This window comes from Gordionus sp. m RMFG-2023, chromosome 2 (genome assembly GCF_954871325.1).
Source record: "Gordionus sp. m RMFG-2023 chromosome 2, tfGorSpeb1-WG-v2, whole genome shotgun sequence".
In the NCBI taxonomy this organism is placed as follows: Eukaryota; Metazoa; Nematomorpha; class Gordioida; order Chordodea; family Parachordodidae; genus Gordionus; species Gordionus sp. m RMFG-2023.
This window is the reverse complement of record NC_088776.1, coordinates 16,345,523-16,371,447: the sequence shown is the minus strand read 5'-3', so window position 1 is coordinate 16,371,447 and position 25,925 is coordinate 16,345,523. Positions and strand designations below refer to the sequence as shown.

Sequence of the window (25,925 nt, the reverse complement as noted above, 5' to 3'; positions counted from 1 at the left end):
CCCGGGTATATTTTAAAAATTTAAAATACAGCCCGGCCTTGGTACCCGGGCTTAGGGCCGGGCCTGCAGGTCTCTGCCCTATATATGGGTAAAACAATATCATATCTATTAAAGATGCAAATTTTAAAAAATAGTATACAAATCGAAATGGATACCACTCAACAATCGTGAATCAAATAGATCGCCATTGCTTAAATTTACCAATTTTTTAGATAAGTTAAAGGCTGGTATTGTCAGTTTTCACCTTTATTATTATACTGTTTAATGTTTACGATATTTCTAGTTACATTTTGATTCAATAATGATCAGTTACCCAAACCTTAAAACAAAAAAATATCATAAAGACGGCATCATTAATAAAAATTTCTGAAATATTTATTATTAATTTTGAAACTATTCGTCAATCTAACAGTTTTAAGCCAAATAGAACCCATAAAAGTGTCACAACCTAGCGAGATTTGAGATGTTTGAATAATGTATTGAAGGAAATTAGACATTCTTGGGCCAATGGTATTACTTTCGAATGGAATTCATTGATAAAAGAGAATCTTCTAAGTACTTGTAGTAGAAAGATTTATTTAATAATCTTTACCGAATTCTGCCATTTTTAAAATAATGAAAGAGCCTTTATTGTCATCAAAAAAACCAAAGAACATTAATCTTGGTATGAATCCAAATGGATGCAGATAAAAATCAGTGATGAAACATGTGTGATTCAATTTTTAGCAATGTTGTAGTACAAAGTCAGATAAAAATACCTGACTGTCTTAATGAGACCCTCAAATTCCGATTTTTTTTTATATGGTTGTATGACGGGAAAAAGTCTGGGAATATAGGTTTTTCACTGACTTAAAAAGGTCCTTACATCTCATTAAATATTATGTTTGTTGAAAATTTTTAAAAAGAAAAGTGTGAAACCTTGATTTGAACTCTGCCTAAAAGAATTAAGCCCGTTATTAGCTTTGAAAAGCGGCGACGTAACCAAATATTAGAGTCGAAATGGCCACTATATGACATTCATTTTGATTTAAATACATACTACATATATTTTATCTTATGATTTTTTTCGATTATTTTTTTTTAGAAATTTTTGCCTAACATGGATTTTTATTTTTGATCATTATTAGATTTTCCCACTGATTAATTGATATAAAAATAAAATTGAAACGACGGCTCGGGCTTTTAATTTTTTTAAATCTTTTGGGCCAACCTGGATTTTAAATATAAATTTTGCTTTCAAAAATTATTCGCGGAAATATTTTTAGTCCGACGTTCTAATATGATTTAACATAGTATAAAATTGCAATAATTATTTATTTAAATTTTGTATATTTTTAGTTTTCGCCGAAGAGATCTCTGCCTGCAAAGTATTATATTGTCTTTATTCGTCATCTATAGCTGGGTAATGGCTAAATGGCTGCTTATTCTGCACAATCTATAGGCGCGTTCCGGAGAAAATCCGTTGAAAGGCGTTTTAATTTATATTAGTTTCTTTTAAATTCGAGCTGCTATATTTTTAAGAAAACCCCTAAGGTCAAAGTGATAGTTTTCTGCTAAAAACTCGGTTTCGCCGATTTATTAGCCGGTTAAAAATTGGCTTAAACGGCTAAAAGCATTGTAATTACCCAACTATAGTCTACATTTAATATATATATTATTTTTTTTAAATAGAAAAATAGTATTTAATTTTACAATCAATTTATAGAATTTCTCTAAAAAAATTTATTTAATTTTTTTGTATATATTTGAATCCTTATCAAATTTGCAGTTTAATTTTTTAAAATTATTTTTAATCAATTTTTCTAAAATTTAATATATTCGATATAATATGATCCAATTACAAATACACAATATAGGTATCAAAACAAATTGATCTATAAAACATTGTTAAGTTATAGATAGCCATAGAGTAGTGATACATGAGTATTAATTAACATTAGGAAAAATTTATAGAAATTTAAAATGTTATGGCCGGAAAATTCTTACAAAAAAATTTAACGGCGGGCTGGACTTTTCGTAAAATTTAAATGGACCGGGCCTGGAAAACCTTTAAATAATGGGCTGGACAACTTATGCAAAATTTTTTAACGGGTGTGAGGCAGATCTCAGATATATTAATCATTAATTTATATAGATCTTTGTAATTTTTTATTTGTTCCAAAAGTCCTTCTATCTCTTAGAAAGTAGACAATTCTATCTAGTCTATTCATGATCAATGTAAATTGCTAATAACCTATATTAAAAAAAAGACCAAAAATTGGTCCGATCCTATAAAAAAGGGTTATAATTTATATAATTAAATAAAGATTTAATTTATAATTATATTTCAGATAAAATTATTAATTAAAAATGAGAGATTTTTTTTTATGAGTAATATACTTGGTCAAAATTTGAAAATTATTTTTTTTTATTTGATTTCTTTGACGTTTCTACTCTACCTTCTTTTTGGTTAAGTGAAGGGTTCTATGAATTGATATTGATTAATTTGTTTATGAATTGAATTCTCATAAATAACTAAAAAATACAAATTAATTTTTGGTTAACATATAGTATTAACTCTAGAAATATATTTTAAAATAATATTTTTTTAACGATAATTCTCTCAATCTATTTTTTTCCTGTTTTCCGGAAATGAGATTCCACTGATGGGTCGAATAAATTTAAAAAAAATTTTTTTTAAAAAATTAGATGTTAGAACTAGTGTTAACTATTATTAAAATATTTTAAAAATGTATTTCTTAAGAAAAATATTTATCATCTACCTTTTCGGTTTACGCTTAGTTGACGGGTCAAATGTTAAAAAATTTTATAGTTCTATTCTACACTTTTACTTAAGTACTAAACGTCAAAAAAACTGAATAGAAAAAATATTATTTTTAAGCTCTCACCAATCACCATGTATCATGTATTATAATCATAAAAATATTTAAAAACAATACTAATTTTATCTGAAATGATATTTACAAATTTAAATCGCTTACGCCACCTAAAGGATATAAATTTTTAATGATATAAATTAAAAGCTACTTGTGGGAATGAAAAAATAACTTATAATGTGTCATTTTCAAAACATAAAAGATATTATTATACTTTTATCTTTGCATATATTTATAATCTAATATATGCTTGAAAATAGTTCATTTCGATTTTGAAATACACCATTAACATAAGTAAATTAAAAATATATAAATTATAATAGCAATCCATTTTATTTAGAATAAAATAAGATGCAAATATTTTGAAGCAATAAATTTTTTTTTAAAAACTGAAAATTTTAAACAAATTTGATGTATAGAATATAAATAAATTGCAATAATTTAAATTTTTAATATAAAAATTATGTTTTAATAAAAACTTTATTTTTAAATTTAATCGAAAAAACCTAAATTTTACTATAAATTTATCCCTATATTTTTTCTAAACATATCTTTAAGTAAATTATTATATCTATAGAGGGAGATTGATAAAATTGTCAATCTTATATAACTTCTAAAGAAATTTATATTTTCTACTATTTCACTTCAATAATAATATTTTTTTATTATATATATACCTATACAAAATAACGTAAAAACTCAAGTTGGGAACTCGAATCGTGAAAATAAATTCAAGTTTTGAATTGAGTTATTGCGAGTCAAAGCCTGGAGATCTCGACTATTTAACATTACTACTTATTAGCGTGTTTATGTAATACCCAGGAGAAAACATTGTTTTTTTTGCCCTCCCCTGAGTAAAATAAAGTTATAAATAGACGCGCGTCGGTTATCAAATCGGTTTGGGTAACAGGCCCGATTCTAAGCATGTTTGGGGGAGGGGAGAAAATTACAAACTGCCCCCTTTCCAGAAAATATTTTTATTACCCTGCCCCCCCCCCCCCCAAAAAAAAATTTTTTTTATAGGAGAGGAATAATTGCTATTCAAACCACTATCAATTTTAAAAAAATTCGTTCAAAGGTCTACTGAAAATAATATCAATGAGATGAAAATGATTCTCAAGTAGAACCTTTTTCCTTTAATGTCTACTCGATAGCATTTAACTAGCATATCATATAAATCGACTCCTCCCATACCTTTATTATATATTTTTAATATATTTGGTCTTGGCACAATATATTTTTTTGCTACTTAGTAACTATCTTTTTACATTTACTATTTGATAAACACCATAAAACCCAGACCTGGGGTTTGGGTTTAAAAATCGACTAAACCAGCACTGAGCACGAACCTCGAGCACAGACCTGTGGTTTAAACTAGGGGTTCAGATAAATACTGTTATTCCAAATAGTTCAAATAAAAATTTTTACCAAAAATATAGAAACAGCAAAATGCAATGATCTTTTCTGAGGTGAGATAGTAAAGCCCTGCTAGCAACTCAGCTTAGGGTTAAAAATTTTTCAATCGGGACCACTTAGGGCTTAGAAATACCAAAAATATAGTATTAAAATGACTTATTATGTTGGTTAGACGAGCGATTATTTCCAGTTATACCATCCTAGTTCTTAGATACGAACTTTCTGGCCGGATTTGTTGAATTTCATCACTATTTTTTAAACACTTATTGATTTTTTTTTTAATTTTAGAAATGTATCTTAGACAAGTATATTTGATAACATTAGTTTCTAAATTCGGCAAGATTGAGCTTGAATGGGGTATTTAGATGGATTGTTTGGGGGGGGGGGGGGTTGGTTACTAGCGTCTTTTTGTCCTGCCTATTTGAAGTAAAAATATATAAAATCTTCAATTAGAAAATCTGTTAACATTGAAGCGTTTTAATTTATATTAATTTCTTCAAAATTTGAGCATATATTTTTTTAAACCCCGAAAAGCCAGAGTGATAGTTTTAGGCTAAAACACTTGGTCTAGCCCATTTTTTAGTCGGTTAAAAATATATTTGGTTAGAAGTTTATTTAAAATTGTCATAAAATTAAAAAAGAATATTATAAGAAATAAAATTTTTTTAAAAAATAATGTTTTTCTCAACATTATCTTTAAGTTTTTAAAAGTAAATGTGTTATTTTAATTATTTTTGTAAACAAAATATTTTTATCTGAATGGGTTTTATTTTTAAAATTATTAGAACTAATCATCATAAAATGAATTATTAAAAATAAAATTCCCGTTTTTTATATTTTTGAAATTAAGCTTATTAATTATTTTTCAGTGTTGTGAATGTGCTGATTTAATATAACATCATGTTGTCGATTAAATTAAAAATAAAACCCATTCAGATAAAAATATTTTTTACAAAAATAATTAAAATAACACATTTACTTTTAAAAACTTGAAAGAAAATGTTGAGAAAAACATTATTTTTTAAAAAAAATTATTTCTTTTAATATTCTTTTTTAATTTTACGACAATTTTAATTTTAAACTTATAACTATTTTTAGCCTGCTAAAAAATCGGCTAAACCAAGTGTTTTAGCCTAAAACTATCACTCTGGCTTTTTGGGGTTATTCTTAAAAAGATATTGGCTCAAATTTGGAAAAAATTAATATAAATTAAAACGCATCAATGTTAACAGATTTTTTTCGGCAAGCGCCTGAAGATTACGCCGAGTTAGCTTGTATTTAGCCATTACCCAATTTTAGCAATTACACAAATTTTATAAACAATGTAAGAAGATTTTATATATTTTGACTTCAGAATAGGCAGTACAAAAAGACGCTTGTTTATAACCACCCCGCCCCTCCCCTAAATAAAAACGATCCGAAAGTATTCTAAATATTCCATTCAAGCTCAATCAATGTTATCAAATGTACTTGTCTAAGATACATTTCTAAAATTAGAAAAAAATCAATATGTGTTTAAAAATAGCTATGAAATAATCCGGCCAAAAAGTTTTTATCTAATTCTGAACTAGGATGGTATAGCTGGAAATAATCGCTCGGCTAACCAACATAACTCATTTTAATCTATTTTTTTGGTATTTCTAAGCCATAAATGGTCCCGATTAAAAATTTTTTTAGTTGCTTGCAGGTCTTTTCTATCTAACCTCAAAAAATTCCATTGCATTTTGCTGGTTCTATATTTTTGGTAAATATTTTTTATTTGTACTATTTGGAATAACATGAGTCATCTGAACCTCGAGTTTAAACCACGGGTCTGAATCCCGGTAATTTTACGATCAAGCAAATAACACTATAAGGCGTGCACAAACTTATTGTCATACCATATGACTATTATTATATTTTTCTTTTTATCAACATTACACACATAGCTCCCGTGACCTTCTTTTTTAAGTGTCCATAGCATTTTAACTTGCAATCTTTCATCCGATTACTTCAAATAGTCCCTACCACAAATATACCGATTTATTTTAATTTTTTAGCCAATGCTTCTGAAGAAATGTAGTTATCGCAAAAGAGTTTGTGATTTTAAAATTTCCGGATATTTTTAGCCAATTGGAGGACTATATAACTACTTATCCCTAATTCTGATGGTGTTGGATTAGTTTGCTTTCCCGCATAAATCTTAAAATGATATACAATACTGGAGGATCTGGTTACTGCAAACTTTGTTACCCTATATATGAAGCTTCGATTTTATATATTTTTTTAATGACTCCGGTGAACGGGAGGATTAATTCATCAACACATACTCTTTCATCCATCTCAAATTTTTGCATATTGTTTTTTTGATCATGTTATCATTATTAATCTCTACTTAAAGATTATAGATGTTCGAGTTGATGAAGGTGAAAAAAAATCATCGTAGAGGGTGTGCAAAATATCTTCTTCATTGTCTGATTCATCGATGTTGGCTTCCGAAATGTCTCCCTCGACTAGTATTAAATTATTTGGCCACTATAAATTATGCTGAATCATTTAAAAAAATATAATAAATGTAAAATTATAATATGAGATAGAGGACATAGATCTTATGAACGTTAAATTCAAAATTGGTATGGTCTGATTGGATTTAGAATGCATTTTATGGTAAAATAATTATAATTATAGAAAAACTTTATGAATATAAAATTAAAAAATGTTTAAAAGAGGTATTCTAAAATCCCAATGACTTATTTTGGAATCTTGCACTTACAGTTGATATAAAAAGGAGCATAGTCATTTTTAATTAAATAATTAATCATAATTTTATACTCTTACCTTTAATAATTAATATATTAAATATTATACACAGAATTCATTATATTGTCGTTATAAAATCATATAATTCAGTAAGATGGTAAAGATAAATTAAATAAAACATTCGTTAATAATTTCCATAAAATATGGAAGTATTTTTATTATATTTATATTATATGAGGTCAAAACAAATCATGAGACTTTAAAGGATTAATAGCTCAATTTGGGTCGATTTTTAAAAACGGCCCGATTAAGATTTTAGCCCAAATAATATTATTTAAGCCTCGTAATTTGACAAATAGAAGTTAAAACCTTGTTGCCATCTATGAGCAAAATCTCCAACCTAACATTATTTGACAAAAATTTTAATCGGGCCATTTTTAAAAATCGACTTGAATCGGGGTTTTTAGCAACACTAGCTGTAATGCCTAATAGCACCAACCACACTCCATAAGGTAATGAGGAACAAGGAGAAAATGTAGTTAATTTGGTATATGAAAATGATAAAGGTGCCAAGATTCAGAATAAGGAAAATGAGCCTGAGTTTTCAAAAATTAGGTTAGATCTTTTAGTTATTCTAACTTCAAATATTTTTTAGAACCAACTGACCTAAATCAGGCGTTACTAAATAGGCCACATCACTCAAAGAGACTGATACTAATGGAATAAGATTTTCTTTAAAGTTTTATATATACGAATATTGAATAGCTGTGCAATTTTTGCTTTCCTTGTAGGATTTATAATTTAAACAATGGATTTTCTACGCATAAATAAATTGAACCTTTTTTAGAAAATTACAAAACATCATATTTTGTCAAATTTTTATACTCATACAAAAATGCATTTCCAAATGTTTTTTAATATTCTGCATCAGTTTATATCATCCCATCGAGTTGTGACTCAACTTTTTCATCATTAAAGTTAATTATTAAATCAGATAAATGTTCGATAGTGATATAAGAAAGGGGGTAATTCCATGACAAATCGACCAGTGATTCGGCCGACCATCTCAAAAATGAATGAAACTTGGCATGTTAGTTATTTATGTTGTTAATGTTAATAAAATCCAAATTTTAGAGCCCCAGCTCAACCAGATCCAAAGATATACGCCTTCAAAGTAGAGAATCGCGTAATGCGTGATTTCTTATATCTTGTTTTTCTTAAAAAATACTTAAGATAGAATTACAAATAATATATCACTTTATAGCCCTTAAAATTTTACATTGGAAAATATTGAAAAAAAGTTAAAAATTTTAAAGTGTTTTTGTATTTCCGGTAAAAATAAAAAATTAACATTCCTGGGAAGGGATTTTTTTTTGGTGTTGATACTCTCTAAAAATGTTTATTACCTTTATATTAAACTATTTAATGAAAAATCTCGATAGCCATTTTTGTTTTTTTAATTTTATTAAAATTTTTATTATTTTTGTAAATAAAAAAGGATAATATAGATGGCGTTTATTTTATTTATTTTTATTTATTTAAGGTATTAAAATCAAAAGAAATCGATTAAGTATAACCAGTATGATGTCCTGGGGCAATAAATGAGGAAGCGGCCCATATAAAGATACTTTAAAATTATATTCAAGCTATTATAAAAATATATCTATTTATCGCAATCCATTTTGCGCTTAAATAGAAATTCCTGAGGCCGTAATTTGTATATATTTCACACTTCTGGATCTACTATCGTTATTATTTGAAATTAAAGATTTTATCATCTTATTTTATTTTTTTATTCCTAACATCGCTACCAATCAATCATCATATATTTCAAAACTTAAACATTTTTTACAACAAAATGAATTTATGATAATTTGTGATTTCTCTGAAAATTATGCCTTTGTAATCCAAGACGCTGTTCAAGGATTTCACTGGAATAATAATCAGGCCACTATCCATTCTATGATAGCATATTATAATAATAATAACAATATAGAAAACCTTAATTATGTGGTAATATCAGAGTCACTTCAACATGATGTTATTGCAGTACATTTATACCAGACTGAAATGATAAAATTTTTGACCAATCATTTTAACAAAAAGCCATGTAAAATCTATTACTGCTCTGACGGATCGGCTGCTCAATATAAAAACAAAAAATTTCATAAATCTGTGTTATCATGAATCAGATTTTGGTGTAGTAGCTGAATGGCATTTTTCAGCTACATCTCATGGAAAAGGTCCATGTGACGGCCTTGGCGGAACATTAAAATGATTAGCAGCACGTTCAAGCCTTCAGCGCACCAGTTCTGGACACATTTTAACACCAGTTGATTTATATCAGTTTGCAAAACAAAATATGCCATCAGTAAATTTTACGTATATAACCAACGAACAATACAATTTAGAAGAGATTAAACTACGAGAAAGATTCAATTTAGCTCGTCCCATTCCACGAACTCGGGAAATACATGCTGTTTTTCCTTTGAGTTTAAGTAAACTTAAATCAAAAATATATTCATATGCAAACTTTCAAATTGATAATATCTCAAATGCCGATTTGTCTTTTGCCGATAATTTGTGTTTTGCTGATATTAAAGGATTCGTAACATGTGTTTATGACGATTTTTGGTGGTTTGCCACAGTACTGAAAAAGAATGAAAATACTGAGGAGATATATATTTTCTTATTACATCCCCATGGACCATCACCATCCTTCTTTTGTCCCACAATTGAGGAAAAGATATGGTTGCCCATGAATCAAATAATAACGATAGTAGATCCTATAACAGTGACAGGACGTACCTATAAATTATCGCTTCAGGAAATTCTATTAATAAGTGAAAAATGGGATAAGATTAAAACAAGAGGTATTTTATTTTATAATTGTTTGCATATGAAATTTTATATGTTTATTTTAAAATATAGCGTCCTAATAACCATATCCGTATGGGCCGCTTCCTTATTTATTACCCCAAGACATCATACTGGTTATATTTAATCGATTTTTTTTGATTTTAATACCGATATAAAACATATTTTTATTAAATTAAATATATTATTATTAAAATTAATATAACGCCATCTATATTATCCTTTTTTATTTATAAAAATAATAAATATTTTAATAAAATTTAAAAAACAAAAATGGCTATCGAGATTTTTCATTAAATAGTTTAATATAAAGGTAATAAACATTTTTAGAGAGTATCAACACCAATATCCCTTCCCAGGAATGTTAATTTTTTATTTTTACCGGAAATACAAAAACACTTAAAATTTTTTAATTTTTTTTAAATATTTTCCAATGTAAAATTTTAAGGGCTATAAAATGATATATTATTTGTAATTTTATCTTAAGTATTTTTTAAGAAAAACAAGATTTAAGAAATCACGCATTATGCGATTCTCTACTTTGAAGGCGTATATCTTTGGATTTGGTTGAGCTAGCACTCTAAAATTTAGAATTTACAAAAATATACAAAATAAATAACTATCATGCCAAGTTTCGTTTATTTTAAAGATGGTCGTCCGAAAATCGCGTTTTTTTGGTCGATTTGACGTGGAATGACCCAAGGGTAACTTAGTTTTATTAGAACATGAAAAAAACATATAGAAACTATTAACTTTGGAAATGTTTTTAAGGCATTTAAAATACATCTCAATATTGCTATTTATTTTTAGTAGTTTTACACTGCTCAATCATTGATTTTAATCAATTGTAATGTAAGTTATAAATATTTTCTTAATCGCATATATTTTAATTAAATCCCTAATAAGTATTATACAAACACAATTAAATTAAATCAACGTTATTACATAATATTTGTAAAATCATTAAATCAACTTAAGTCAATACTAATCTTCCATCTAATTTTATAAACATATTTGATCATAATTATATCTTTCTGTATATTATGTGCCATTTTTTAAATAAAATAATTTTATGTCAAATATTCGTTTTTTGATGTTTAAAAATTTTTTGTCTACCCCCCCCCCCCCAGGGTGATGTTAAAATCGGGCCTGGTGGGTAAATTCGGATCGGTGCAACCCTAGTGATTGTCATTAACCATCATAGAATTAAATTTTAGACTTCCTTTATTTTAAGATAAATTTAGATTGTTATTTACAAGAATCGTAAGAAATATCCTTTATAAGAATCGTAATAAATATTGTAGACGACACGAATTTAGATCTTTATTAATCATTAATTTATAAAAATAATTTCAAATTCACAAAACGAAAATCAATATTTTTTAAAATTAAAATTTATATCTTTATTTATATATGAATTTTCTCAAAACTTTTACAAAAATTGAATAATGAATAATAAATCGGGAAAAAATTATTATATAATCCTTATTTTTTCCCTTTTCATATAATAATAATAATCCTCCACCAATCAGATATATACAATAGATATATACAATACATCTGATTGATGTTTAACCAAAATAAATTGCGAATACATGTTTTTAATGCATAATATACTAGGACATGTCACCCCTTTATGGGCCAGTGACATTCTCCTACACAAAAAAAAGAATCGATTAATATACAAAAAAATATATTATTCAACATATTCAATCACCTAACATCATGGTTATATCAATAGCAAATCCTCCCAAAGATTTTCATCCGAATCCGTTCTTGTCAGCGGTCTGGGCTCCACTATCATGGGCGGTACCGGGCGCACCACATTGGCCGCCCTGTGTCGTTCCATTACCGTGCGGATATTAATGATGTCCGTCCTGTCAATGCTTGCCTTCTTGTCTGTCAACCTTGATGTCAGCGGCACCGGTTGCGGATTAGCCTTTTTGGGCCCGCCGAGCGCACTATCCACGAATTCCCTCGCCAGTCTCTTTGCCATTCCTTTCTGGGTACTACGGGTATTATGATCTTGTTCCATCAAAGATTCCCAGTTCTTTCTGTTCAAGGCCGGACATTGATTTCTCAAATGAGTCTCCGACTGACACTTGAAACATCTCTTCTTTCTAATAAGCGAATTGCCCGACTTGAAGGGGCCTCCATTTGGTGAACTGCTATTTAAGTCCATGACTTTTGGAATCAAGGTAATTTGTAAGCAATGATCTTGCAAATGAATTAACTTTGATTGCGAGTGCATTTTTTAAAAAAAAAACTTTTCTTTTACAAAAAACAAAATTTTAAACAAATTTTTCTTTTTCCTTTACACAAAAATTTTTTTTATGTCCATTCTTTTTTTCTTTGTTTCACAATTTAAAAAAACAACACATTTTAACCAAATATTTATTTATTTTATTTTGCCCTTTGTCTCCCATAATAAACTCATGATTTTCTACAATAACTCAATACAAATATTTATTAATCACAAATTCCCATACCCACGTGATCCTAACAACACAAACATTCTCCCTTCCCTTAAATAATAAACATTTACCATTCCCAACTTCCTTCTTTACAACAACAAAATATCACTATATATCTATTTACTATTATTTATTATTATTTTCCTACCTTACAACCATATTCACATCAAAGTGAACCGTCCGTAATCATAAACAAAATACAACTTTCCTTTTCTTCTCTCAGTGACCATTCATTACACAAATTTTTTTTTCCTTTCTCTCCTAAAAAACAACTGCCCGGTGTATAACATAATCATAAACGATTCCCTCGTTATACCATTTAATTTATTACTATATTCCCATCGGCCTAAGGAGTTATTTTTGGAAAGAAGGACTAGAGTGCCGTTGGATTTCTTAAGATCCAAAGACAGGGCTGGTGTACCTTCAGTTGATAAGATTGGAATAAAATATCCTGTTGGGAGAATTATATGGGCCTTTTGTTTGATAACAAAGGGAAGAAATGTGAAAAAGGTCGTATAGTAGAAAACCTTGGTTCCAAATTAAATGAAATTTTGCTAATAAATGGAATTACGGTGATCAGACATAATGATCACGTAAGGTTAGGAGAAAGTAAGAAGGGATAAAGATAATATGGAATTATGCTTAAATATTAGTCTTATCTTATTTTTTCCAGAATCTTAGATTATTGTGATAAGTATATAGCATAATATGTTAAATATAAATAATGAATATTTATCCTTTTGGGATACTCCGATAGCGATACTCGCGTAGTATTAGGGGTAAATAAAGATACTATTTATAAAAATAGAGGTATGCTTATTTATGATTAAGTGCTAACGGGATATATTTTAATGTAATGGAATATTATCAATAGATGCTTAATTGAAACATTGACAAGTATGGAAAATAAAGGGAGTATTATATTTCGGTGGGAGAGCTCAACATCCTATAATTATACGGGATTATAATTGAGTCTCGTTGTTATTGAATGGGAAAAGCGATTTTTTTTTGTGTACCCCCTTGAAGGAAGAGATTCCTTTGGTTATTTAATTAATTGCGTAAATTGATAAAATTAGGGGAGTACAAGACAAGATTACGTAGATTAATAAAGTTATTTAATTGATTGCATAAATTGATAAAATTAGTAGAGTACAAAACAAGATTATGTTAATTAATAATTAGTTGAATACCGAACAACTGGGTATGTTTTGGTAATTTATGTTTTCGGGAAAATGGTAATAAAGACCATCGGAGGAAAGTATTTTATTAGTTTATTGATTGTTTAATATACTCGAGTATTCTCATTATAGAGCGATGGGAATATAGTAATAAATTAAATGATATAACGGGAATCGCTTATGATTATGGTATACACCGGACAGTTGTTTTTTTAGGAGAGAAAGGAAAAAAATAGAAAAAAATGTGTAATGAATGGTCACTGAGAGAAGAAAAGGAAAGTTGTATTTTGTTTATGATTACGGACGGTTCACTTTGATGTGAATATGGTTGTAAGTTAGGAAAATAATAGTAAATAGATATAAAGTGATATTTTGTTGTTGTAAAGAAGGAGTTAAGTTGGGAATGGTAAATTTTTATTATTTAAGGGAAGGGAGAATGTTTGTGTTGTTAGGATCAAGTGGATATGGGAATTTGTGATCAATAAATATTTGTATTGAGTTATTGTAGAAAATCATGAGTTTATTGTGGGAGACAAAGGAGAAAATAAAATAAATAAATATTTGGTTAAAATGTGTTGTTTTTTTAAATTGTGAAACAAAGAAAAAAAGGAATGGACATAAATTAGTTTTAAAGAAAAATTTGTTTTTTGTAAAAGAAAAAAAAAAGTTTTTTTTAAAAATATGCACTCGCAATCAAAGTTAATCCATTTGCAAGATCATTACTTACAAATTACCTTGATTCCGAAAGTCATGGACTTTAATAGGAGTGGGGACGTTCACCCAATGGAGGCCCCTTCAACGTCGGGCAATTCGCTTATTAGAAAGAAGAGATGTTTCAACTGTCAGTCGGAGACTCATTTGAGAAATCAATGTCCGGCCTTTACAGAAAGAACTGGGGACCGTTGATGGAACAAGATCATAATACCCGTAGTACCCAGAAAGGAGTGGCAAAGAGACTGGCTAGGGAATTCGTGGATAGTGCGCTCGGCGGGCCCAAAAAGGCTCATCTTCAACCGGTGCCGCTGACATCAAGGTTGACAGACAAGGAGGAAAGCATTGACAGGACGGACATCATCAATATCCGAACGGTTATGGAACAACACAGGGCGGCCAGTATGGTGTGCCCGGTACCGCCCATGATAGTGGAGCCCAGACCGCTGACAAGAATGGATTCGGATGAAAATCTTTGGGAGGATTTGCTATTGATGTAACCATGATGTTAAGTGATTGAATATGTTGAATAATTTTTTTTTTGTATATTAATCCATTCTTTTTTTTTGTGTAGGGAATGTCACTGGCCCATAATTATTATTATTATAAGAAAAGGGAAAAAATAAGGATTATATAATTATTATTTCCCGATTTATTATTCATTATTCAATTTTTGTAAAAGTTTTGAGAAAATTCATATATAAATAAATAGATATAAATATTGATTTTCGTTTTGTGAATTTGATATTATTTTTAAAAATTAATGATTAATAAAGATCTAAATTCGAATTTGCCGTCTACAATATTTATTACGATTCTTATAAAGGATATTTCTTACGTTTCTTGTAACGTTCCATATTATCTTTATCCCTTCTTACTTTCTCCTAACCTTACGTGATCTTTATGTCTTATTAGCAAAATTTCATTTAATTTGGAACCAAGGTTTTCTACTATACGACCTTTTTCCCATTTCTTCCCTTTGTTATCAAACAAACGGGTCCATATAATTCTCCCAACAGGATATTTTATTACAATTTTATCAACTGAAGTAATATATTTAGGTCATCAGATTAATGAGGTTGAAGTGAAGCTTCTTGATAAAAATTTATAAAGATATTTAATATGAATCAGCCAAGTAACAAAGCTCAAGTACAATCTTTTTTGGGCATGGTGAATTATCATCATTTTGTGAAGAATTTTGCAAAAGTGGCATCTCCATTGTACGATTTATTAAAAAAAGGGGTTCATTTTGAGTGGAAATTTGAACAACAAAATGATTTTGAAAAAGGAAATTGGTGAAGAACCTATTTTAGTATGTTTTAATAATGATTTAGAAATAATTTTAGCCGTGGATGCATCCAATTAGGGTGTTGGAGGTGCATTGTTACATATAATTGATTTTTTTTCAATAAATTTTCATGAAGTTGAAACTAGGTATTCTGTGATTGAACAAGAAGCCTTAGCGGTTATTTTTGGGTTAACCAAGTGTCGGGAGTATTTGATCGGTAAAAGATTTATAATTTACACGGATCATAAGCCGTTAATTCATTTATTTAAGAAGGATAATAAAGAGTTAATGTTATCTCCCCGGTTGCAACGTTGGTTGTTACTGGTGGGGAGTTTCAATGTAGAAAATAGTTATCGCCGTGGCAAAGAAAATTGTTTGCCTGATATTTTATCTAGGTTGGAATTCAGTGAGGATGACCTTGATATTAACAAAAATATTATAGGGAATAAAGAAAGGGCCTTGATTTGTTCTTTATCACATATGTTGAAGGGTGGTTCTACGAATTGGGAGGATCTTAAAAGCAATACCTTAAGGGATAAGGAATTGAGTCGAGTAAAATTATTTTTGACGGGAAAAGAACCGTGGAAAAATAATAGTAAAGTTTATAAAAAAATTGAAAAGGAATTATCCGTATTGTTTGATGCGGGGTAATAGAGCCGTAAATTACGGAGTAAAATTATACGTTTGTTGCATGCAGGACATCAGGGTCGAGATAAAATGAGCTCGTGAGTATGTATGGTGGCCTGGAATGGGCAATGAATTGAAAAAATTACAAGGAGTTGTATTCCATGTAATTCATTTGCCGCTATGCCCCGGAAGGAGATAGGCAGTTATTGGCCGAAACCTGAAAAGCCTTGGGAGCGTATCCGTTGATTTCTTTGACTTAAACAAGAAGTCGTATTTTTTAGTTGTTGATGCATATTCTAAGTGGATTGAGTTAGTGTTGTTAATTTGCTTGGTCGTAAAATTTACGACCAAATTTCGTGCTCAGGCCGACCCGGGGTTCAGACCCGGGGTCCAGACCCGGGGTTCAGGACCCGGGATCCAGACCCGGGGTTCAGACCCGGGGTTCAGACCCGGGGTCCAGACCCGGGGTTCAGACCCGGGGTTCAGACCCGGGGTTCAGACCCGGGGTCCAGACCCGGGGTTCAGACCCGGGGTTCAGACCCGGGGTCCAGACCCGGGGTTCAGACCCGGGGTCCAGACCCGGGGTTCAGACCCGGGGTTCAGACCCGGGGTTCAGACCCGGGGTCCAGACCCGGGGTTCAGACCCGGGGTTCAGACCCGGGGTCCAGACCCGGGGTTCAGACCCGGGGTTCAGACCCGGGGTCCAGACCCGGGGTTCAGACCCGGGGTCCAGACCCGGGGTTCAGACCCGGGGTCCAGACCCGGGGTTCAGACCCGGGGTTCAGACCCGGGGTTCAGACCCGGGGTCCAGACCCGGGGTTCAGACCCGGGGTTCAGACCCGGGGTCCAGACCCGGGGTTCAGACCCGGGGTCCAGACCCGGGGTTCAGACCAGGGGTTCAGACCCGGGGTCCAGACCCGGGGTTCAGACCCGGGGTTAAGACCAGGGGTTCAGACCAGGGGTCCAGACTTACACCTTGGGGTTGGGCTCGGATAAATGAAAAGTAAAAAAAAATATTTCATTTTCTAATCTTAAATTAAATCTTATTCTTCTTATCTTATTCATTCTAAATTAATAAATAAAGCTTTTTTTATTATTATTTTCTTACCATTTTTTTTCTTTTGATAAAAAATTTATATGGTAAAATAAAAATATATGTAATAAATATTCAAAAAGAGTAGCCCATGCATGACGGAATAAAAATAAAAAAGTAAAATTTTATTTTAACACATATTGATATTGTAATTTAATGTGGAGAGGAGGACCAATATAAAAATTCAACGTCATTCATGCATGTATAAATAATAAAAAGAAATGTAAATTTATAATTTGTGATAAAATAATGGCCAATAATAAGTTTTTCTTTATTATATTAAAGTTTATATTCCCAATAATATATATGTCATAATTTTTAAAGGGATGTCAACTATCCAGGATCACCACGGGTTTTAAAGGTATAACTAATAAATTTGGGTTTTAAGTAGGTGTATACCGATATCACTTTTTGGAGGCCTATCCGATCCGATATTAAATTGATATCGACCGATTACCGATCCGATATCATATCTAATTTTTATGTCATTTATTTAAATATATTATAATGATCAGTTATAGTTTTTATTCAATTCTATTGCAATTCTAAAAGTATATAAAATATTTTTATTGTTAAATAACTTTTATATAAATAAGTAACATTAATCTATATATAATAAATAATAAACATATATAATATGAAATTTGAATAAAATTTTAAACAATATTTAACATTAATAAATCGAAGATTTATTATTGGAAATACCAAAATTTACTTATTTATCAGAAATCAATTTACGTTTACGGCTATGTTAACTGTCAAGTTAATTAATATCACCAAATTCACTAAAAAAAGATTCTGAAGAGATTATCGCAAACTTTTATAAACAGAATGGTGCATAAAAATAACAATATGCAGAATGATTAATTAATTATTATTATTAAAAAAATATGGATTTCGATTTTATTTATTAAAATAAATGACTATTAAAAACTTAAGAAATTGTTGAGAAAATTTTTGTTATTTTTTAAAAACTTCCTGTAATTTAACTTAAATAATTATTTTTTAAATGGTTCTTCAAACCAAATAACAAAACAAGATCCATATAATTGAGGTAATTACTAGTTTTTTATTTAATATATTTCACACACAGCCTCTTTAACTCACATACGATATGATATATCAAAAAGGAAATTCGATCTATATCATAGTGTTGTTAATTTGCTTGGTCGTAAAATTTACGACCAAATTTTGTGCTCAGGCCGACCCGGGGTTCAGACCCGAGGTTCATATTATTTTTATATATTAAATTTTTTATTCCGGAATCTAGACACGGGGTTCAGAACAGATATATGTAAAGTAAGATAAAATAAATCTCATATCTAATCTTAAATTAAATTAATATTATTATACCTTCTAAATTAATAATTCAAAGCTTTATTTTATTCTCTTTTTTCTTTTTTGTTTGTAAAATTAATTATAATAAATAACACATTTATTTAAAAAGTTATTTAACTTTAATTAAATAAAATAAACTATATAAATTGATTTAATTTTTTTTATAAATTGCAAATGTTTTATTTTATTTATTTTTCATTTCTTAGTTATAAATATACTATCGTCAATAGTTTTTCTTTTTTATTAATTTTAATGTCAGCTTATTAAGCTTGGTTTTAAAAAAATATTTTATTTTGATTTCGCGGCTTTGTCCACGTGAAAGAAACATGCATATATTTATATATATATATATACTAAATGGGGGTGAAGTGCTAGTAGAAATAAATTTATTTTTAAAATTTGATTTAAATAAAAATATATACAATAGAATATAAAATACAATATTAATTATATTTATATAATTTTTTCATAAACACGAATCGAATGCATCTCATCTTGCTCGTGGATATAGACTCCAGCCTAAAAAATATTTAAAATATAAAATTATTATTAAATATATTTAGAAAAATATAATTATTTATTAAAAAATAAATTATTACTATGCCTAACAGATTATTGCCATATATCGTCATGAAGGCCCATTATATTTATATCCCAAGATGATAGCGATATGCATTGTTTTAGGGTGGAGGGAGCCATCCTGTTCCTCAATTTAGTAATAGTATTTCCAGCAAGAGAAAAAGTTCTTTCCGATGCCACGGAAGTTGTTTGTTGGCATAGAAAGTCTCGCGCCATCTTAGCTAAATGAGGAAATCGATTTTCATTTCCTCTCCACCAATCTAGCACGTTAGTTGTCTCGGGCGCTACCGGCTCAAGAAGATAGGTGTTTATTTGATTGTCACTATCGCCATTTGATGATACTTTTCTAAAGAGATAAATTTAAAATAAATAAAAATCATAAAATATATCACTTAAATTAATTCTATCAAAATGTATTATATTACAAATATACCTTCTTTTCAATCCCTGCAATAATGAAATAGTTTTAAGGTTGGAAGGATTGTTATTATTATTGAATGAGTACTCATCAAATGGCTCCGTCGTATATTTTGAATAAATACCTTTGAATATAGCCATATTTGTAATTGCTGCATCTTCCTTTAAATTAGTGATTAATGTATTTTTAATCCTAGGGTCCAGTATTGATGCAGCATAGTTGTTTGGTGTTAATATATGCTGGCTATATTCGTCGTATTTTTTTATCATAGATGTTGCTGCTTCTCGTATTGAAGCATCAGAATTACCTATTTCTTGATTTTTTAAATTCTCCAGAATATCGTTGAAAAACAATATCGCCATCCCTATTGTTGGAAGCTGCGAGCTTATTTCAACCGTTATTTGATAAAAAGGCTTTAGAAATTCTTCTAAATTTGAGAAGAATTCTATATTCTCAGGAGCCAAATCGGTTTCAATTAATCCAAGCTCACTGAGATGTTGTATTGCCTTGATATTCTATAAATAGATATAAAAAGAAATAATATTATAAATATACAAAAATATTTTTATTTTATACTTTATTAATGGCTGCTATCATAAGATATACGCTATTCCATCTTGTTTTCACTGGAAGAGGTATTTTTGTAGCCCCATTAAAGGATTGATATGTTTGCAATAACTTAGGCGACACATGTAACCTGGAAACGATAGCCATTATATTTTCCAATTTATCGTCCAAAAATATGAAGCCCTCATTAACGATTAGGTTAAGGATATGTGCCATACAACGATGACTATATAAAACAGTCTCATAATTTAAATGATAATACTTTTTAATTATTTCTACGGCTTTTACCACGTTAGCGCCATTATCATGCGTTATAGATATTATATTATTTTTAAATTCGAAATCATTCATGGAGGTTATCAAAAGCGATGATATATCATCCCCCGTGTGTGGGTGGGGGAACGATAATAAATCTAGGGCAATGTTTATAATATTCCAGTCATCGTTGATGTAGTGAAGTGTTAATGAACAGTAAGCTGAACCATTATGGGAAGTCCATATATCACTAGTTAAGGCAAATTTATTTTTAACATTATTAAATTTTTTTATTAATTGAATTTTGGCAATATTATAAATTTTGTCTAAATTTTTGGATACGGTCTGCCTACACCAAACTTTCAGATTACTATTTGCATAATAGATCATCTTTTTAAAAGATTCATTATCCACTAAACTTAGTGGACTATTTGTTTTTATCAAAAAGTTTAATATAAGTTTATTCATATTTAAATTCTCATGTATTAGAGGCTTTCTAATCCCGGGCATCGTATCTTTTGTTGTTATTTGTGATAACTCAGTGAATATAGTTGAGTGCGCGGACTTTAGATGTTTCTTAAGATTAGCTTGACAAAAAATAAAAATATTATTATGTAAATATTTTATTTAATATTTTTGAATTTATGTAGAATGTTTCTTTTATTATTCTGTGCAATTTCATACACAAAAATAAGATTTTTATGATAAATACAATAAAATTTAATTTCTGGCTAAATTATTTCTAATAAATGTTAACGATAATACCAAATTTGTTTGTTCGTAAAATATACGACCCAAATTTGTGCTAATACTTGCTATGAGCACGAACCCCGAGCACAGACCCGGGGTTTGTGCTCGGGGTTCAGACCCGAGGATTTTATAATTATTATATAGTCCTGCTCCTGCAAAAGCTAGTTAGCTTCGGGATAAAAAAATTTATCTCGGGTCGTTTAATTATAATTCCATATATTTTATAATTCCCCATTATTGGTCTTAATAAATTAGTCAGAGACCTGCTGGTCCGGCTCAGCCCGACCTGAGTACACTGGCCCCTATTTTAATTTTTTTAAATTAACCCAGGGCCTGAAAATTTATTTTAAAAATAATCCGACGCGGACCGTATATTTTAAAACCGTCTCGAACCATTAAGTATAGAGGTTCGGTTCGTTAAGGTTTTTAGTTTAAAATTTTATAAAGGTTTTGTTCCATTTCGGTTTTTAGCTAACAGTTCTGGCATACTATTCTTTACATTTTCCCAATGATTTGTATTTTTTCTAATCTCTCTATATTATCAAATGACCGAATTATATATTCTCTTTCTATACATTTATTATAATTTTCTCTGCCCTGCTGAGAACCGAAGCTAACTAGCTTTTGCAGGAGCAGGACTATATAATAATTAAAAAATCCTCGGGTCTGAACCCCGAGCACAAACCCCGCGTCTGTGCTCGGGGTTCGTGCTCAGAGCTGGTTTAGTCGATATTTTAGACCCAAACCCCGGGTCTGAGCACTACACAACCAACCAATTAACAACACTAGTTAGATACTCTAGAGATGGACTTAAACTTAAAAAAGTAACGAAAAAGTAATTGAAGTATATATATAAAAAAAATATTTCACTTATTTTTTTTAAAAATACGAGCTTAAATAATTAACTTGACAAAATGCTTTTTATTTAAAAAAAAAAATTCCCATTCAACATGTTTAGAGATTAAGAAATACAAATAGTGAATTTTTATTTTATTTAAACAATTACATTATTTTTCTTAACAACAATTAAATTATACATTTAATAATAAGAGATTATTAAAATATAAAATAAATTCTTTTATTAAAATTATTAATATTTTTAAAATTTTGAATTAAAAAGATGTGATTAAAATATATGTCAAAAATACTACAAATATGATATGCAAAATATTTTTTGATAAGAAAATGTAACAAAATGTTTTTTGAGAAAATAAAGGTAATCCAAAAATTAATAAAAAGTAATATACTTTGTGAAGTAGTATGGCTGTATATTGCAGTGCAATAGAGGCACCTCTTCCTCGACTTCTTGGGAGTCAGCGCGAAAGAATTTTTTATATCTACAGAATTGGATGATGTAGAATCCCCAGAAAATGAAACAACTAATTCTTGTCCAATAGACTGAGATAATGAAAAATCCTCGCTTGGAATGTTTACAGGTGAAATCGGTGTTGAGGTTGATTGTCCACCATTAAAATAATCAGAATCAGACCAATACTCATCTTCTAAAATGTTACACATTACTTTATTATAAAATATTTAGTTTTGTAAAAAACGATTAAAGCTTGAAAAATTTTAGAAGAAAACTTTAATATTTAAAATAAATTATTTTTTTAATTCTACTATTTTTATTCTTCTATATATAGTTTTTAAAAATAAAACTTCCGTTTGTTTTTTTGAAGTTAAAATTAATTATTTAAATAGAAAAATAATTTTATTATTCAATTTCAAATTTTTTTAATATTTTTGAAGTGGGGGTTATTAAGTTATGAATATGATGTTTAATGAAATATGTTGACGATTTTATCAAAAATAAAACCCCTTATATAAAAATTTTTATTGCAAAAATAAAATAAAATTTACTATTAAAAACTTGAAAGAAATTGTTGAGAAAATTTTTGTTATTTTTTAAAAACTTCCTGTAATTTAACTTAAATATTTATTTTTCAAATGGTTCTTCAAACCAAATAACAAAACTAGATCCATATAATTGAGGTAATTAATTACTACTTTTTTGATTTAATATATTTCACAGCCTCTTTAACTCACATACGGATACGATATGATATATCGAAAAGGAAATTCGATCTATATATAATACATATCTTTGAAGTTTGAAAATAGTGATTACTAATTATGTGATTTTATTTTTATATTTTATTTTCTGTTTCAGTTTTAATATACTTATTATAATTATAGACGATGATGATGATATTTACGAATACGAATAAAATTATAATTGAAAACAAATGTGTTTTAGAAATTTTTTTGAAAAACTTCCTTTTCTTCCGAAATCTAAAAAAATGGAAATTAATTTTCATTAAATTTATAATTATAACTGTTTCCATCGAGAATGTTGACGGAAATATTTTTAATAAGATCTAAATTAATCATATTTATGTTGAATTTTTTATGTAAAATAAAATTTTTTATTATATTTATAGAAGAGACGCAGCCACTCGTTAATATCAATCACATCTTTATTTTAGATTTTAAAATCATATAGAAATATATAATTTACTTTTTTTATCACATAAGAAAATAGGGGATTTTATTAAAAAAATTAGCTACAGATACTTAATTTTATTATCTAGTTGATGAAATTAAATAAATCCGGTCAGAAAGTTCGTATCTAATTCTGAACTAAGATCAGGATGGTATAGAAATAATCTATAAGCAAACCTACATAATAATTCATTTTTATTATTTCCAAGCCCTAAGAGTCCCCGATTAAAAATTTTTTAGTCATAAGCTGAGTTGCTTGCAGGATTTTCCTATTTAAGTTCGATATTATTGATAAATAATTTTAATTAAAATATTTGAAACAACATTATTTATGGGGTTCGACTCGAGTTAATGCTGGCTTATTTCTTATATAAATATTGCTAATTTAGATCGCAGTAATTTTATTAGACCCACCTCGGATTTGGGATTTACACAACCAAGACCAACCAATTAAACAACACCCATATCGATATTTTGTGTTAATAAAAATATACCTGACCCCCCACCCCCCCAGGACCTATACCCGCCCTGTATGAGTGATCATTATCATTATTATTATCATTACAAAAAAATATTTTTATTTCCATATAAAAAATATTAATTTTCACCCCCCCCCCCACTTTCACCCCCCCCCCCCATACATCCACCTCCAAAACCAAGTCATTCATACCCATCAAGATAAAAAATGAATACTTTCAATCTAAAGATATTTAGTTTAGAAGATTATATTTTACCCATATATCGATATTTTGTTTTGATAAATTATTCCTGACCCCCCAAGACCTAGTAAACCCGCCCTGCCCTCTTTCAGTCATTATTATTATTGCAATAAAAAATATTTAATTATTAACTTGTTTATTAAATCGTTACACGACACGACCCCGGGTCTGAACCCCGGGTCTGGACCCCGGGTCTGAACCCCGGGTCTGGACCCCGGGTCTGAACCCCGGGTCTGGACCCCGGGTCTGAACCCCGGGTCTGAACCCCGGGTCTGGACCCCGGGTCTGAACCCCGGGTCTGAACCCCGGGTCTGGACCCCGGGTCTGAACCCCGGGTCTGGACCCCGGGTCTGAACCCCGGGTCTGGACCCCGGGTCTGAACCCCGGGTCTGAACCCCGGGTCTGAACCCCGGGTCTGGACCCCGGGTCTGAACCCCGGGTCTGAACCCCGGGTCTGAACCCCGGGTCTGGACCCCGGGTCTGAACCCCGGGTCTGGACCCCGGGTCTGAACCCCGGGTCTGAACCCCGGGTCTGAACCCCGGGTCTGAACCCCGGGTCTGGACCCCGGGTCTGAACCCCGGGTCTGAACCCCGGGTCTGAACCCCGGGTCTGAACCCCGGGTCTGAACCCCGGGTCTGAACCCCGGGTCTGAACCCCGGGTCTGGACCCCGGGTCTGGACCCCGGGTCTGAACCCCGGGTCTGAACCCCGGGTCTGGACCCCGGGTCTGGACCCCGGGTCTGAACCCCGGGTCTGTGCTCAGAGCTGGTTTGGTCGATTTTTTAGACCCAAACCCCGGGTCTGGTTTTATACAACCAACCAATTAACAACACTAGATTGAGTATGAAGAAGTTCATGGATTAACCACTAGGATTGTTATCAAATTGTTACAAAGGTTATGGGCTAAATTTGGGATTCCCAAGACCATTGTGTCTGATAAAGGTCCGGCCTTTATAAGTGAAAATTTCAAAGATTTTTGTAATTCGTTGGAAATCAAACATGTATTAGCTCCACCATATCATCCCAGTTCCAATGGACAGGCTATCGTGAAAAATTGGATTAAAAAGGCCAAACAAGAGAATAATGATGTTTGGATGGCCCATTTATATTATAATAATTCAAAACGATGATAATAATTCACCATGCCCAAAAAAGATTGTACTTCAACTTTGTTACTTGGCTGATTCATATTAATATCTTTTTTAAATTTTTATCAAGAGGCTTCACTTCAACCCCATTAATCTGATGACAGAACACTTTTTTCTTTCCTAGCCCTCAAGCCCTTATTACGAATTCTCGTGAAAACTTCTTCAAGACGTTTATTATGCTGTTCTGGCCTCACCCCAGTTATCTCATCCATATAATAAAATACACCTTCTAGCCCCTGAAAAACAGATGCCATGGTATGTTGGAAAATAGGTGCTGACACACTTAATCCGAACGATAACCTGCAAAACGCAGATAATCCTTTAGGTGTAGTTATCGTTAATAATTTTTGAATTTCCTCCTTTAAAGGCA

The 25,925-nt window shown here is 30.1% G+C and overlaps 1 protein-coding gene across 6 annotated transcripts in view; it reads left to right on the top strand.

Moving 5' to 3' along the window:
- LOC135923285 (copine-8-like) overlaps positions 1 to 25,925 on the top strand; it is a 53,576-nt gene that overhangs the window by 8,129 nt on the left and 19,522 nt on the right. For 5 of the 6 annotated variants that reach the window (XM_065457953.1, XM_065457955.1, XM_065457952.1 and 2 more), the window contains one exon: positions 1,339 to 1,367. The exons of the other annotated variant lie outside the window; for it this stretch is intronic. In XM_065457953.1, the coding sequence (XP_065314025.1) occupies positions 1,339 to 1,367 (29 nt within the window). The remainder of the gene's footprint in view (positions 1 to 1,338; positions 1,368 to 25,925) is intronic. 6 annotated transcript variants of the gene reach the window in all.